Source organism: Pagrus pagrus (genome assembly GCF_965226575.1).
Source record: "Pagrus pagrus genome assembly, chromosome: 8".
NCBI lineage: Eukaryota > Metazoa > Chordata > Actinopteri > Spariformes > Sparidae > Pagrus > Pagrus pagrus.
In genome coordinates, this window is record NC_140192.1 from 12458264 (window position 1) to 12472324 (window position 14061).

A 14061-nucleotide genomic window follows, 5' to 3' on the forward strand; every position below is an offset into this window, starting at 1 on the left:
GTTTTTGACATGGAACATTTTTTGGAACTAAATGTGGTCTTTATCAGTTGCATAAGGGTTTTGTTTAATTATGGGGCAAAGCCCTCTACAGCACACAAGGGAAATAGCATGTATTTGACCTGTGGGCAAAAATACTGGTAAATTGCCATATCTAGTGAAAAATAGTAAAAATTAAAAAAACACATCCAGGGCCGAAGAATGAAAGCCTGAAAACATGGGATGCATTATTGTATGCTGTAATGACAGTGGGATGAAAGAAAAAACGTTTTAATGGCACATAATATACACAGTGTATTATAGACATATTATATGAGCTGAGGTTGAAATTCAGAAGAAAGGGCATGTATGCAATACGCATTAGTACAGCCAAAATGAACTAAAACTGAAAAATAAAGAGACATATTTAACAGTTGCATGATAATATCTTTACTTTCACTCAAATGTGACTTCTGGGTACTTTTGACAACACATTTTGAGAGAAGACTATCAGACAGAAGACTACATGACCCAGAAATGGTCGTTAATCAAAACAATGGCGCCCTCTGGTGGTGAGATATACCATTACAGTGCGAGCCAAGACGGAACTTCCTGTTCACAGTGGATGTTTCCTTCTATTTCCTACTTTAACACCCTGGTGCTCTGGATATAAACCCTGGAGTCGTGCAGTTGTGACTTTGCAGCACAAATTCCTCTCTAACTCTTTATAACTCGTATTTCCTGTACAAGTCGCAGACTTGAAAATATGTCCTGAAAACAAAAAGCGTCTTATCTCTAACTCACAGTCGTGTCACCGCAGCTTCAGGACGTATTGGCGGTAATAATAATACCTGACATATAACGCGGTCTCAGCGCCGTTTCCTCTTTCTTTCTCCCAGCATGCACCTCCTCCTCCTCCATCTCTTTCACTTTCGCTCTCGGAAGTATTAGAACTAAAAACTGCGCGCAGAAGACGACACGGTAAGTTGAATATTTCTGGCACATAGCGCACGAACTGACTGATGTTGAGAGTGGAGGGTAACTGAAGAAATAACACAGAAATAAGACTATTTGTCGATGTGGATTCGTGACTGTAAATGAATGGAAATCACCTGTCGTGTTTAAGCTTTGTCATTGTCTTATTCACTGTGTGTTTGCGTGGAGGTAGTTTGATTAACTATTCATCTACCAGAGTTTTTAGAAGACAAATGAGACAGATATTAGGATAGTGTCACCTACACTGAATGCATTTATTTATTCTAAAGACTTACGTGTGTCCTCGGGTCCTTCAGGAAATAGGAAGATGCACAATAAAGTTATAGTATATCTGATCATAGCAATCTACTTGTATGGTGTTTGTGTTACAGGTGACAGGATTTCCTGCCTTTGTTGTCACCATGTTCGTGGCTCCTCTCCTGCTCCTGCTCTTCGCCCCCTTTTCTCCCTCATCAGGGGCGCAGCTGCCTAACCAAGGCCAAACCAAGGATGTCCCCATAGCCACCAACGGCCAGCCATTTCCCTGGGACCGCATGAGACTCCCCAAAACCGTCTTCCCCCTCCACTACGACCTGACCATCCACCCCAACCTGACCACCCTCGACTTCACTGGCGTTGCTCGCATCCAGCTGGACGTGCTGGAAGACACCAGCACCATCGTTCTCCATGCCAAGCAGATGCAGGTGTCCAACGTGCTGCTCCTCGCACCCGAAGGTGTGAGGCCCCTCAAGGTTCTGGAGTACCCTCAGTTCCACCAGCTCGCCCTGCTGTCGGACTCGGTGCTGACCAAGGGTAGGAGGTATGAAGTTCACCTGGAGTTTGCTGCCAACTTGTCCGACAGCTTCCACGGTTTCTACAAGAGCAGCTACCGCACCAAGAACGGAGAAGTCCGGTAAGAGCGTGAATTACCTAATTTTCTGTTTCTTTTAAAGGAGCTCGATGTGAGAGAAACGCAATAATTCAAGCCGACAACTGCTAAGACTGGCTTCCTTTTTCAAACTACTTTAGTTGGATGTATTACAGGATACAGCTCATGTGATAATGCTGATTGTCCAGACAAATATGCATGTGGAAACACCAGTGTTGATGGGAAATGTAGTTTTAACTGTCTGTAGAGACAACACTAGCCTTTGCACCACATGCATGAGAGAGAGGCCATCAGTAATGTTGTTTATAGTATTTGTACAACACATTTGCAATGATAAATAGATTTTTAAGATTGCTACATACAGCCGCTTTAATTATCCTTGGTGTCTTCTTAGACCATGTTATGTTTAACATAAGAAAACATTTCACTTTATTTTATTTACTTTTTTAGGGTTCTGGCCTCCACGCAGTTTGAAGCCACCTTTGCTCGTGCAGCCTTCCCCTGTTTTGACGAGCCGGCCTTCAAAGCCAACTTCACCATACAGATTATACGAGAGCCACGCCACATTTCCATATCCAACATGCCTAAGGTACACATTCATGCAGCGATATCAGTTTACTTTGTTTAAGGTACGTAAGGATTTATAACAAATTGAGTTCTGCCTTCAACTTAAGAAGCAATAAGATTTTTAAGAGGTCCTAATTCACTGTACTCTGTGTTTAATTGACCTCTTTTTTCTTTTCTCCTCTCTGTCACTTGTGTTTCTCAGTTAAAAACTGTTGAGTTGCCAGGTGGTTTGCTTGAGGATCACTTCGACACCACTGTTAGGATGAGCACTTACCTGGTGGCCTACATCGTGTCTGACTTCCTGTCTGTGAGCAGGACCACCCAGCATGGTGTCAAGGTGAGGAGGACAACTGACCATGCCGTCATTGAGCTCTCCTTCTTAATTTGTGTTTACCTGTCTTATAGTCTTGTATATTGTATTTTGAGGACACAGCTTTTGTCTTCATTGTGTTTTTTACTTATTTCCCAACAGATTTCAATCTACGCTGTAGCAGAGAAGATCGACCAGACGGCCTACGCACTAGAGGCTGCTGTGAAGCTGTTGGACTTCTACGATGACTATTTTGATATTCCCTACCCACTTCCCAAACAGGGTCAGTGGAAATACATGTTATTGGAGTAGCAGTAGCTGCAGTAGTTAGTTTATGAGTCGGTTTATGTTGTAATATACATACTTCTACTAAACTCAGAAAAGAAGCAGCATAAATAACCACCCCGCGACAGGATCACAGGTTTGTGTCTGTTCGTCTGTGGAAATTGTGTGGTCGGTGAGGGAAAGTTTGTCTCTTGCTTAAACATCTGGGATCACAGCTTGTCTAATGTCTTTATGTATGGTGTGAGATCACATTTAACTTTGCTAAGGCTCTGTGCCTGCTCTTGCCAGTCAGCTGGATTCACAAGATAACGTGATCTTGTCATCTTTCAAATCTGTTTTAAAGACATGAAAATATTAACATGTAAAGAAATAATTCACATACTTAAAACTGATTTGTTTTGCTACATAAGAATTGAAGGGACACCTAGTTGGACCAGTAGGTGACATGAAAGAATTATATTTAGTTGTATTTATGTGCTTGCTGTTCTTCCCTGCAGACCTGGCTGCTATCCCTGACTTCCAGTCAGGTGCGATGGAGAACTGGGGGCTGACCACCTACAGAGAAACAGGCCTCCTCTTTGACCCTGACAAGTCCTCCGCTTCAGACAAACTGAGCATCACCAAGGTCATCGCCCATGAGCTCGCTCACCAGGTAGAGGCCTTGCATTTTTTTGAAAAACTGATTTATCATTCTGTACAAGAATAGTTATCTCACTTGTATGGTTGAGGCTGAATGTCAGCATGTGCAGCAGTTATAGATCTGTCACATCCAGAGTCTTTAATGCCGTATAACAGGAATAATTACAGATGCATTGGTATTTTAAATTCCTCCATCCAGTGGTTTGGCAACCTGGTGACGATGGAGTGGTGGAACGACCTGTGGCTCAATGAGGGTTTCGCCAAGTTCATGGAGTTTATTTCTCTGGACATCACCTACCCGGAGCTGCACGTGGTGAGAGCTGAGCACAGAGAACTGATTTCTATCTTACTTTGAACATGTCAGTAGGCAGTTAGAGTCTGCCATAAACTGCAGTGTATCTTTTTCTTTCTTTTTTTTATTCATACTCTCCATCTGCCTCTCCAAGTCAAATTCAGAAATGTGTTCCCATAAAAGCACTTTCTCTCTCCCAGGATGACTTCTTCTTGGGGAAATGTTTCGAGGCCATGGAAGTGGACTCCCTCAGCTCCTCTCACCCAGTCTCCACCCACGTGGAAAACCCCATGCAGATCCAGGAGATGTTCGACGACGTGTCATACGACAAGGTCAGGCTCATTCTGCCAGCGGAGTAGCCATGTGGTGTTTGCACACTGATATTAGGACTCTCTGCGTAAACAATCATCTGGGTACTTGGTATAAAGTAGACTTGTGTAATGTAATAAACATTAATTTTTTGTTTATTCTGGCACTGGCTGCCTCTTTGGACAAACGATTATGATGATGAAAAAGGGTAGACTTTGTTTGTTGTACCTTACTACTAGCCTACAGAGCAGTGTCTTTCCTCAGGCTCCTCAGTTGATCCTCAGCACTTGGCCATTAATTAATTTTATGACTTATCCTAGTGACAGAAATTAAGAATAACTATAATAATCTTTTCACTGATGTTAAATGGATCAGTTTTGAATTAAGACTGTTTAAGACAGTAGTATGTTTAAATCATAATTTGTATCAATGAGTTATTCCCAAATGTGCAGGCAAAAGAAACATAATAATACAGGTGCAAGTACTCATAGAAGTATTTGGGTTGTTTGTTTGTTTTTCAACCCGCTTGTGTATTTTTCAGGGAGCATGTATTCTGAATATGCTACGAGACTTCCTGACTCCTGAGGCCTTTGAGATTGGCATCATCCGATACCTCAAACGCTACAGCTACCAAAACACTGTCAACAGCCACCTGTGGGACAGCCTGACTGATGTGAGTGACTTGTATTTTTGTGTGTGACTCTGTGAGTATTGCTAAGTGGTTGAGGGATACACCGCAATGTTTCAAATTTACATTAGAGCTTAAAACAAGTAATGCCTTGTTAAAACCAAGTGCTTTTGGCCAGTCTACCATCTGGTCAAATTGTCCAGGTTTGTCTCAGTAGTAAATATGGCCGTTAACAATGACAGTGACACAATAATCTTATTTAAAACACTGGTGTTGCCCTACAGACATTTTTCAGGGGACAAATTAGTTCATTTTACTGCTCATGTGAGCCTGTAGTACCGTTGTAGATACACCATTCAGGACCCGGCATGTTTGAGATGAATGTGTCTGCCTTTGTTGGCACTGTTATAATTCACTGCTGAAATGTTGTGCCACTTTCCACCAGATCTGCAACTCAGATGATCTGGACGAAGGCCGATTGAAACACAAGGAGTTCTGCTCCAAGCGCGACCTCCAGTCTGGAGCCTCTGTACGTTTTCATCCTCCATAGCAACCAAGTTAAACAAAGCCCCCAAAATTCTTGTTTTCTGTCACTGTTTGTCATGTTCAATCAATTATTGTCTATGCAGAAATGGTACTCTGGTGATGAGCTGGATGTCAGGGCCATCATGGACACGTGGACGCTGCAGGAAGGGTTCCCGCTGGTCACTGTGGAGGTCAGAGGTCGTGAGGTCAAGCTCAGTCAGGAGCGCTACCTGAAGACTGATGACCCCTCCCTCACTGAAGGGTAAAATGTCAGATAGAGAATTTAATGGCAGCAAACACAAGTGTACAGTGCCAGTCACTGCAGAAGTCTCTTTTCCTGCATTTCCTGCATTTCATCTTCACTCGCTTAATAGTTTAATCCTGAATGATGAGATAACTGATTGTTTCATCCTTTATAATCATTCTTTTAATCATCATTGTGTGTTGATAGATTCCTCTGGCAGATCCCCCTGACCTACATGACCAGTGCTTCCAGCACCATCCAGCGCTTCCTGCTTAAGACAAAGACTGGTGAGTGGGGATGAAGCTTACTTTTAGATTGCTACATTTATATGTTTTTATCCACATTTTATACATGAAAATTTTGATCCTACTTCACGTCAGAGCTTGTCTTTACTCCTCCAACATGCAGACGTCCTGTACCTGCCGGAGGAGGTGGACTGGGTGAAGTTCAATGTGGACATGAGTGGCTACTACATGGTCCACTACGCAGGCGAGGGGTGGAACTCCATTATCAAACTGCTGCAACACAACCACACAGCCCTGACCAGCAACGACCGCGCCAGCATCATCCAGAATGTCTTCCAGCTGGTCAGGTCTGTTCAAAGATCCGTTGCCCTGTGGTTTTTAAATCAGCCAAATGCAAAATAGAGGAAATGATAGCGTTGATTTGAACCCTGTGACGTGTGTTTGTTGCAGTGTAGGGAAGGTGAGGCTGGACACGGCTCTGGAGCTGTCTTTGTATCTGTCCAAAGAGACGGCGATCATGGCTGTGACGCAGGGCTTTGGAGAGCTTGTACCTCTCTACAAACTGATGGAGAAAAGAGACATGGCTGCTCTAGAGAACCAGATGAAGGTTAGTGAAGGCAACATGCATGTCATGTCACAAAACAGTCAAACTATCTTATGGATAGTGTTGAAGAATGTGTACGGTGTCACCCAAGTGAGCGTGCATTAGACAAACAAAACTCCTGAGTCATGCTTCCCTGCATAAGTACTGAAAAATCTTGAAAAACAACGGACCGTGCACATGTTGTTTAAGCAAAGTGCTCCTTGTCACTTCTGGTTATTCAAACAAAATAAAATTCCTTTCTGGCATCGAACCTGAAAACAACAAGTTGAAACTCTACTTTTTTATGATCATAATAAAGGTTATTTTAACAGTTGATCACTAATGTTATCATTTTAAAATCTTCATAAAATCTATAATCAAAATTGGAACTGCTGTCTAATTGACAACACCTCCAGCCCTGATTGAGACTGCATGTGTTTCTCAGGGCTACATTGTGGATCTGTTCCGGGGACTGATTGACCGGCAGGAGTGGACTGACTCTGGATCAGTGTCAGAGCGAGTGCTGAGGAGCTACCTGCTGCTCTTTGGCTGCGTCAGGAACTACGCTCCCTGTGTAGCCAAAGCCACCCAGCTCTTTAACAAGTGGAAGGACTCTGATGGCACCATGAGGTCAGGGGTCATATTCCTAAAAGAGCACCCCAACAGTCTCCTACAGATAATTGTTCACAAGTCTTCTTTACAAATAACCGTCTGTAGTCATAACTGAACCTTCAATGTTGAAAAGCACTTGTTGTTAGAGATTACAAGCTTTCACAGAGTTGTTACTGAACTGAACGCCTTCTCTGTTTTCAGCCTCCCTGTTGACATCACCATGGCTGTGTTTGTGATTGGAGCTCGCACACCAGAGGGGTGGGACTTCCTGTTTGAGAAGTACCGACAGTCGTTTCAAATGTCTGCAAAAAGCCGCATGAAAAGTGCGATGGGCGTCACCCCGCTGAAGGACAAGCTTCAATGGTGGGTACATTATATTACACCCTTTCTTTTTATGCTCTCTATCTCTCTCCTCTCTGCTCTCTCCCACTGATTTCTCCCTTTGGATTTCTTTCTGCCCTTTCATAATCCTCTTTCCTCTTGCTTTCCCCTTTTTACTCTATTCCTGTCTACAGGATGATGGAGCAGAGCCTCAGTGGTGAGATAATGAAGACTCAGGACCTCCCAGATGTCATCGTCTCTGTCAGCAGGAACCCACATGGCTTCAAACTGGCCTGGGACTTCTTTCGAGCCAACTGGCACACCATGATCAAGAAGTCAGTCAGCACTGTCATGCAAATACAGCATATACATACTCTAATTTTTAAACATTTTGCAACTATGTGAAAGCCAAAAATGCTTCACATAGTAAAGTAGGCTACTTCTTAAGTCCATTTGAAATAAGTGTTTGAAAAGAGTGTTTTGTTAGCTCAAAATGGACTCCTTTAAGCTTCAGAAAGTGTCAGTAACATAACTGTTTTGAAAAAACTGCCAAGCTCACTTTGAATACTGTTTGCTTCAGATTTGACTTGGGCTCTCACACCATATCATACATGGTGACCGGCGTGACCAGCCAGTATTCTACCAGGGAGATGTTAGATGAGGTAAGCAAGGCTGCGTGTCCATTAATGACCACACTTTTGGGCTTCAAGTACTTTTGTCTGTCTATTGTAAGTGTTTTCCTGTTGCCTCCAGAAATTTGAATTGTAATAATGTTCCTTATTTTAAAGAAATCCCGTAAAACTGATCCATATGATATGATATGATATTTTTGAATCCACCTACTCTGTACTCAGGTGAAAAGCTTCTTTGGCTCCCTGACCGAGGAGACGGGCTCAGAGTTGAGGTGTATCCGGCAGACCTACGAGACCATCGAGGATAACATCCGCTGGATGGACACCAACCTTCCTCTGCTGCAGGCCTGGCTGGACAAACGCAGCCGCAGAGCCGTGCGTGAAGATTTATAACTCCAGCGGAAACTAAAACATCTGGAATGGACAATTATGTCGCTAAAGACGGTAACTGCAAGAGGTGTGGGTATGCACAACACTTAGAGCATCTCTTGAATCACAAATTTGATGACTTTATAATGACAGAATTCAGATTGTTTAGCAATTCAACTTAATACCTATGACTCCTGACATCCCCTCCAAAAATGTGAAGATTTCAAAAGCAAAACTAACAAACAAGCAAACAAAAACCTTTGGATCCTGTGTAATCCCAATGCATATTATTAATTACCCACACCTGACCGACCTGACTTAGCACTTGCGTATCAACACCTGACTTGTTGAATGCGCAAGTGCTATGTTGACTTGCATAACAATGACTGTGCTACATCCGTAAACTACAGCTGAGTGCTGTTCAGTGGGGGTGTTTCTCAGGTTTAAAAAGAGATCTAAGTAATCATAGATTTCCTTAAAGAACCCCCACATGGCAGAGGTTTGAGGATGTTTTTCCTCACCTGACCATTTGTGCTCAGAGCTGTTTGTGTGTGTTTGTTTTTTGATGTGTGTGTTTGTGTGAAGTGAAGTTGGTATGTGTGTGTTTTTCCTATGTAAAATGTGAGGTTTTATTCATGCTGCATTATCACTGCAGAGAGCAACAACATAGATATTGTAGTGTTGTACCATATTAGATATCATATTTTTCTCAAAATATTTAGGTACCAGACCACACCTTTTCACATGAAAAACAAAACAAACAAAAAAAAGCGATCCCTCTAGAAAAAGAAGCCTGATAGCCTCAGGCATTCAGTGAAAATGCTGCAAAATGTGGGTTATCTACAGCAGCTGCACCCGAAAGATTTCTGAAACAATTGTTTGTACGAAAGTTACCCTAATGCACTTGAATTATAATTGACTTAAATATGCTGAAAACTCAAGATCACTGTTTTGCACTATTTGCCTGAGTTTCCAATGTTGGGAACATGAATATAAATTCTGACATCACTTCTTCTTGGTAGCATTCTTAACTTTATTTAACTTCTCATATAGATGAGAAAGAAAGTGCACTATCAGGAATGTGTTGTTACAGGAAAGTCTTTGGTTTGTTCAACACATGTTTTATGTCACTGTAAAAACCCTTTTTGTATGACAGGATTCAGAGCAATGCTATTGTTTTGTAAGGAGAGTATTTGGTTGTTTTATTAAACATCGGACTAATAAAGTTGATTTGACTTTTCATATTTCTATGTTTTTTTTTACCGCGTTCTGTTATTTGTATTGTGGTGACATTGCTAATCCTTGCTTCACAACCTCTGAGAGTGGATGAAACCTTTGTACCATTTCACTCTGATCAGCGGGTCCACACCCAGCCAGCAGTAAAGATTACATTTCCTGGTTTGTGGGGCAATTTTGCAATCATTTTGTTGACCTGTGTTTCTGTTGAGTCACACAGAAACTCATACGTAACATCAAACTTGCGCCGGTGGCCATTTTTTATACATGAAGACTTTGCAATGATGACAGTTTCCTTATGTCCTCTGGTGCTCTGGAGGACATTTCTCAAGTCTGTGAAAATAACCTCTGATTATGTCATTGTGATGTCAACAGGGGTTATCTCAGCTTGGATTAGAAGACAAACAGGGGTGGTGTGTGGAGTTAATAAGACATGGGGGTTGAGTTCCATTATAGTAAATGTAAGTCTAAAGGGTAATAGTAATATGTTAAATATTAGTAAACATGCACATAAAATATATTCATGTATAACTTAAATACCATTCTTCTTCTGAAACTTCATCTAGGTACAATACGAACCTTTAGATTCTGACCACTTTGTTATGTCCTGTGTGCTATTATCGTTCAACTGTCGTGCATCCTAACAGGAAAATACCAAAAAACAAACAAAAAACCTACAAGGAAAACAAAGAACAGAAACCAAACCGGGTTTCTTTTCATTTTTTTTTCAAGCCTGTCTTTTGCAAGTGTCAAAAGTGTTACTGATCCATTTTGGCAGAGCCCCTGTGATAAACAACAACTTCACCTGTCGCTTTGACTCAGGAGCACCAGTATTGACTCTCTGCTCATGTAAACATTGAAGAACCTCAATAAAGGTGCTCTTGACTTGGGAAACAGACTTGTGGTCTTCACCCTCCCTTTTATTTTATTTCTTTTAAGTTTAAACTAGTTCATTTTACTCCTCCGCTCTTGTCTCTACAAGGCCTTGTGGGGAAAGGTAGCTGTTACTTTAAATCTTCTAATGCTGCCATAAATTCTTCTGATGGACCTTTAGCACAAACTAATAAAACACACTGTCCAGCTGATAAAACATACGCATACATTCATATATTTGAGAATATATATGAAACACATAACATCTGTGTGTATAAGTTAAACACACTGCTGACATACAAAAAAATACTTCGGTTTCCAAAGGGGGTTTCGGGGGCTTATATATTGTACATGCTGGGCTTTGCACTCACTTACACACATTTCACACACACACACACACACGTACACACACACACCGCCTCCTCATAAGCACACCCACTGCACTCTGCTCCAGTGATTTTTCCCTCACCGTTGTACACCTGAGGAGAGTCGTCTCTGGACTGGAGGTAAGAGCCTGAAGTTTGTCTTTCTGCTTCTCCTTCCTTTTTTATTAAACTTACAGCTCAATTTCTAATCAAATCAAATTGAATTGAATCAAAGTATCTCAAATGAATCGTACTGGGATCTGTTTATTTGTTTAGTCAGTATTTACAGACCGGGGCCCTGTTCCAATGTGCTCGCTGATCATGTGTGTGTGAATTTTGACCTCACCTTCCTCTCGTGATTTTTGCGCTCTTTTCTTGGCCTGTTTTTGTATTCAAAATCTATGCAGCATGTATAAAGGTGTGATGTTTGACCACATAAAATTATGTATAGAGTTTTTGTTTCCCTTCTGAGTACAGATTCAATATCATGTTGAGGACAAAGTATTTTGATGTTCTTACTTAATAAAAGTAGTGCAATCACAATGTAAAAATAAGTAAAGTATCCAAAAAAGTACTTATTTGTGAACAGAATTGACCCTTTTATTGTAGTCCTTCTGTATCATACTATTCAATTATTATGGCATTGCTAACATTGCTATTAGTGTTGTAGCTGGCGAGGGTAAGCCAATTTTTACTACCAAACTTTGTATAGTGGAGTGTAGTGTGCAATATTCCATGTCAAATGTAATACTAATCATTTAGAAGACAATTAAAACAATATAATCCAAAACACACAACACTAAGACCGATAAAATGAAATACTGAAAGAGTTCAGTTAAAAAAAGGATCGGACAGGATTATGCAAAAACACAACACACAAAGCCAATTCAAGCTGTTTTATTAAGTATTTATGTATAAACAAGCAAAAAATATAAAATGCAAGTGAAATACAAGTACGATACTTGAGTAGATGTACTTTGTTATATCCACCACTGAGTAAAAGTACAGTAGGCAAAAGGTTAAAGGTCAGTTTTTATTTGTGGCTGATGGTACTTTTGATGAACACCTGTGATCACGAGGTCTGAGTGGTATCTGAGGCAAACCCAGTTCAGTCTAGTCTCTGTGCATGACTCATGATGGGACACATAAGAACTGTGTCTGGAACACCTTTCAGGGTGTTAATGTGAACCTGCCCGACCCTCCTTTGATAGAAATGATGTCCTGTGAAAACAATGCAACTCTTAAACATCAACTTTTTATGAGCCAAGAACAGCCCTCCTCTCAGCTTGATGTTTCTGTTTTTTAAAAGGTCGATATTGGTAAAGAGAAAGAAGAATCTTCTCAACCCAGCTGAAAAGTTTTATGTTAAATTCATTTCAGACCACTGATACCAATGTCTCTGACCTTCTTTTACACCATAAACTAAGGCTGTTGCTCACCTGATTGGTTTCAAAGCATAGTGGAACAAATCTTATCACCAGACCTTTGCATAATAACACCAACTAGTTCAGGTAGACTGAATGATTGTAAACCATGTGAGGTAACCACAGGACAAACTGTTTCCCAGTAAGAGTTGAGACAGGCAATTAAAATGGGCAAAACATTTATGGGTCTCAAGTTCAAAGTATAATTCATGTAAGAGATCAAGGAAGAATAAAGATGTGGAAACTCTAGTTGATAATCATAGAAATACATTTCTTAGATAAGTAAAGCATGCAATCAATGACAAAAATTAATATGCAGTGTTCTTCCTGTTTCCCCTTCAGGTTCATTCTGTGGTTTCTGCATCTGATACGTCCATTTTGGTCCATTAAAGGTTTATTCACGCAGCGCCAAGGATGCCATCTGAGTTCATTCTAGAGTAAGACATTTTTTTTTATGTTTCTTTGGTGATTCATTTAAAACATTATTTAACTTTTTTTTTTTTTTACCTTAGTTGCCTTCTACCTTAGCTTCAATATCAGCCAGGTTTGAATAAATCTGTAATGGATCAAGTGAATGAATAGTGTTTAGGTTCATCTAAAGATGCAGTGAAATGGTGTTTGCACTATTTCAATTGTTAATGGGGCTGGCCTCCATGGATCTAGCACGTCCAACAGATGCTCCATCAGATTGGGATCTGCGGAAGTCGGAGGCCCGGTCAACGCCTTGGGCTGTTTGTTAAACCCGTGTTATCCCTCTTATGACCAAACTGTCGTAAAATTACAGTAACAGAAATGTAATTAAACTTATATGGGATTTGGTAGGGGTTGTGTTGTGCAAAAGTTACTGTCACAGATACAGAGCATAAAAAATCCCTTATTTCAGCATATTTTACAGCCGTGGTCTCTGAAATCATAAACAGTAGCAAAGTGTCATATTCTCCCTGAAACAGGTCATCATTTATCTTTATGAGCACATCTACATCAATAAAGTAGTATCAATAAAACAATAAAACCAGTATGTCTTTGAGCTCTAACAGGGCCCAGGATCTCCACGACCCTAAACACAACATTTAAAAAGTATTCAAACTTAATAGTCATGACTATTCCTTTAGCAATAATGATTAAGACCATATGTATGTGTTTCCCACACTCTCTCTCACTATTTTCACCCTTCTCCTCTTCCTTTCCAAGGATCTTCCTGGGCATCCTGGGCTTCGGACTCTCCATCTTGTTTTGCACGACTTTCTGCAGGGCTTGCAGTCGTTTCAGGGAGGAGCAGATAGAGAGGGAGGTGTGGAGGCGCAATGAGCAAGAAGTGCGCCATAATCCGATATTTTTCATCCCCTTCCCCAGAAATGTGTCAGAGAGCGAAAACCATTTAAGGCCGCCTCGATACAGCGAGGAGGTCCAATCACCACCACGATACAGCACTGCTGCTTACTGTGCGCCCCCACCTGCCTATAATGAGGTGATTATAAAACAAAACTCAGTATAACATTATAATGTAAAAACTTGTGTTATAACAATACACTACTACTCTTTTTGTAACATTTCACACTTCACAATATAACAGATTAATTCATTGTTATAACATAAAATGTTTCATATTCGAAGATATTTTCCCATTAAGAAGGTATTATCCCGTTAACACAATAAGTTTTAATGTTATAACATGAAACATTCCATATTATAACAAGATATTTTCACCTACTAACATGTTATTTTTCTGTTATAAGATCATATTTTCACGTGACATTATCAC

The 14061-nt window shown here is 40.8% G+C and overlaps 1 protein-coding gene across 1 annotated transcript; it reads left to right on the plus strand.

The window, feature by feature from the left end:
• Positions 1-609: 609 nt before the first annotated feature.
• erap1b (endoplasmic reticulum aminopeptidase 1b) lies at positions 610-10289 on the plus strand. Its single transcript, XM_084359267.1, has 19 exons — positions 610-957; positions 1344-1864; positions 2291-2429; positions 2610-2744; positions 2880-3000; positions 3500-3654; positions 3841-3954; positions 4134-4265; positions 4784-4915; positions 5316-5399; positions 5500-5657; positions 5847-5926; positions 6048-6231; positions 6335-6491; positions 6913-7097; positions 7281-7442; positions 7595-7735; positions 7981-8062; positions 8255-10289. Exons 2-19 carry the CDS (start codon positions 1374-1376, stop codon positions 8423-8425), a joined length of 2823 nt encoding a protein of 940 aa, XP_084215393.1. The 5' UTR covers positions 610-957; positions 1344-1373; the 3' UTR covers positions 8426-10289.
• The last annotated feature ends 3772 nt before the right edge of the window (positions 10290-14061 follow it).

What these genes read in the sequence shown, in the direction of transcription:
- erap1b (XM_084359267.1), top strand. Translation starts at nt 1,374, where the DNA reads ATGTTCGTGGCTCCTCTCCTGCTCCTGCTCTTCGCCCCCTTTTCTCCC. An exon ending in CTACCCACTTCCCAAACAGG is followed by an intron (nt 3,001 to 3,499) that starts GTCAGTGGAAAT and finishes TCTTCCCTGCAG; the next exon opens with ACCTGGCTGCTATCCCTGAC. An exon ending in CCTGCTTAAGACAAAGACTG is followed by an intron (nt 5,927 to 6,047) that starts GTGAGTGGGGAT and finishes TCCAACATGCAG; the next exon opens with ACGTCCTGTACCTGCCGGAG.